Below are 2,751 nucleotides of genomic sequence, written 5' to 3' on the forward strand. Positions count from 1 at the left end.
CAGAAAGGTGATACTAGTTCAGTCATCTGGTTCACTATTCTATGCCTAATGTGTTATGTTGCTTGCTCGGTATATTCTTGAACTACTCTGCAATTTTATGATGCATTTCTATTTGTAATCACATCTGAGCCTCCATTTGGAAGAATTTATAAACAATTTAATTTATAAAGGATAGAAATTAGTGATGGATAAATGGATACTATTTGTGGGTCTATTGGAATGTGTGGTTGAAAATGAAGTTTGACAATTTGTAAATGATTTATAAATTTTGCCAAACGGAGGCTAAGTGATCAAACTTACGTGGTGAAGATAGTCTCTAAAGTGTGAGGAAAATGAGAGTATTTGTTTTGTTTCTTTATGCTTAGAGATTTGAATGTTTCTTATTTAAGCAATTTTTCTATTTAAGGTTTGGATCATTGCATCACAGCACCTGTGGGCACTCGCCGAAATCTCTTATTCGAAAATGAGGATGGTGCATTTTCAAGGTCTATGACTGAGAAAAGGGGTGGTCCAAGGATTGACCTAAAATTTGATAGACTCTCTGAACGTGAGAAGGTGATTTTCGCAGCTAACTGCATCTTATAACTGGCTTGATTTCCTTCCCCAACACACTTTTAAGTTTGAGTACTTTATGTTTTCATAAGGCAGATATAATTTATGCATCCCAGTATACCTATGTTTCTTATATAATTTACGCATCCCAGTGTCCCTATGTTTCTTATTTGAATATCTGCTGCTGCTTAATTTGCTCAATGCCCTTTTGCTTTGTAACTGACTCGTGTAGCATGTCTGTTGCATTAGAGGAGAAGGTATAAAAACTGTGAGAATAGTTTAATCTAGTGTTACATATTTTTTTTTTTTGTGATGAGGGCACAAATCATTACGCCTTGTACTTCTACTCATATCTTCTCATCCAGACTAAAATTTCGGGGTCACTTTCTGGTATATACTTGCTTTGCTGACTGAATGTATATATTCTTTCTAGTGAGTAATGCCATTGTTCTTATAGTTACCCTTTCATTGTTCTGATTGGTACTTGCACTTTTTTGTACCATTCTTATCAGGAAAAGCTCATTGTGGAGTTAGTGAAGATTCAAAATGATGGAACAGTGGAGGTTGACCTCACTAAAAGTACACCCGTTGCTTCTGAATTCTTAGAGCTACATTCAGTTGAAGGAATTCCTCCAAGTATTGATTACATTACAAAGTCCACAACTGGTCTGAACAGATCAATTCCGAAATTGAACATCGCAGTTCTTGTGGTTGGAACAAGAGGAGATGTTCAGCCCTTTCTCGCTGTGGCAAGGAGACTTCAAGTATGTAAATTAAATTCGAACGTACATGAGTGCACAAATATATGCTAGTTTTACGCGGTTTCACATTATTATTAGCCTCCCATATACCCTGCTACTTTTTCTACAGCTAGAATCCTATATTATTAATGCTATTGAAATTAACATGACTCGAGATTCTGTGAGATTCAAAACCAATATTCTAGGGGCCAGAAGAATGTTAGTTAATGTTGAATGGCTGTATGTACCTAGGAGAGGGTTTAGTCATCTAGAACTTCAACTTTTAAGTTGATAGAGAGAGAGAGTGTGTATCTAATGTGGAATTGGAGTTGATATCTTCTGGGAATTTTTTGGTTGCAGAAAGGTTCTGTTGAAGATCAAATATAAATAAATAAAGTCGTTTCTCTGACCTCATGAGCATTAGATGAGAATGAGAGGGTTTAACATGTTAGCAAAGACCAAAGTCTTCGGTGAAAGTCTAGCCGTCACTAATTTTTGAAATTCCACTATATAGGTCTTTAACGAGAAGGGGCATGTTGAACAAAAATCATAAATAAATAAATATATCTTAACTCTAATAATTAAGCTTTTAGATGAATTGGCTTTATAAGTTAATAAAAATCACTCAATTTTGATAGGGTAGAGGGCATGGCTGAAAAGATGCTATATTTTTGCTAATTACCCTTGTAAATCAGGAAACGCTGCAGTGATACTCTTCATTTCTCTGTATTGTTGCCAATAGAGTAGATTTATTTTCTTCATAAGTGAAGTTTTTTCGCACTGAACCAAGACATTGCAATCCTTGTACATAATGAACTAAGCTACAGTACAATATTTGGGATCCATTGTCTATCACACTAGACCTTTTCTCTCCTGAATTTTTATCCCTCTTTGAGCAGGTTCAAATATTATTCACTTTTGAAATTGGGAAACTTTTGTTACCAGTAAAATCACGCTAAAAGTTTAATCTTCAAGCAATTCGTCTCTGCAACTTTGGCCCCCAGGAGTTTTCTTGAAAAATTATTTGTCGACTGAATTTTTTGTGTCAATTGGCGATTAACAATGAAATGTACTGTTCTCGTTTTGAAGGGTAAAATTAAAATTTCGAAGTAGTTTGGTTGTTGTTGCTGTTGTCTACAAACCTAGTAGCTGGTTTTGCTAAAAGAGTTCTGGGGTTCTAGAACTTCTGGTCTGTTTTTTTGTTCCATATCTGCCAAGATATTATGATTTTTGTCGCTTCTAGGTGATCTTTTATGTGTTTTAGGAACATGCGAAGATGGTCTGGGAGGTTCTCAGAAAAATTTGATTGATTTCTTCTTTGAATGTGTAATTATTGGTCGTGCTGGGATTAAATTGATTTAGTACTTTGTTATGGTGGAAAATAGACCATTATATGGTTGATGGTGTAACTTGTCAACATAATTAAGGCACACATAGAGGGAAAAGGTCCAGACAGAGA

General features: G+C 35.2%; 1 protein-coding gene across 1 annotated transcript; it reads left to right on the forward strand.

Annotated features, from left to right (window-relative positions):
* Positions 1–386: 386 nt before the first annotated feature.
* Positions 387–2,745, forward strand: LOC111376159 (sterol 3-beta-glucosyltransferase UGT80B1-like). Its single transcript, XM_022999101.1, has 2 exons — positions 387–555; positions 1,065–2,745. The coding sequence occupies exons 1-2, from the start codon at positions 490–492 to the stop codon at positions 1,362–1,364; spliced, it is 366 nt and encodes a 121-aa protein (XP_022854869.1). The 5' UTR covers positions 387–489; the 3' UTR covers positions 1,365–2,745.
* Positions 2,746–2,751: the final 6 nt, after the last annotated feature.

This window comes from Olea europaea, unplaced genomic scaffold, assembly GCF_002742605.1.
Source record: "Olea europaea var. sylvestris unplaced genomic scaffold, O_europaea_v1 scaffold1461, whole genome shotgun sequence".
In the NCBI taxonomy this organism is placed as follows: domain Eukaryota; kingdom Viridiplantae; phylum Streptophyta; class Magnoliopsida; order Lamiales; family Oleaceae; genus Olea; species Olea europaea.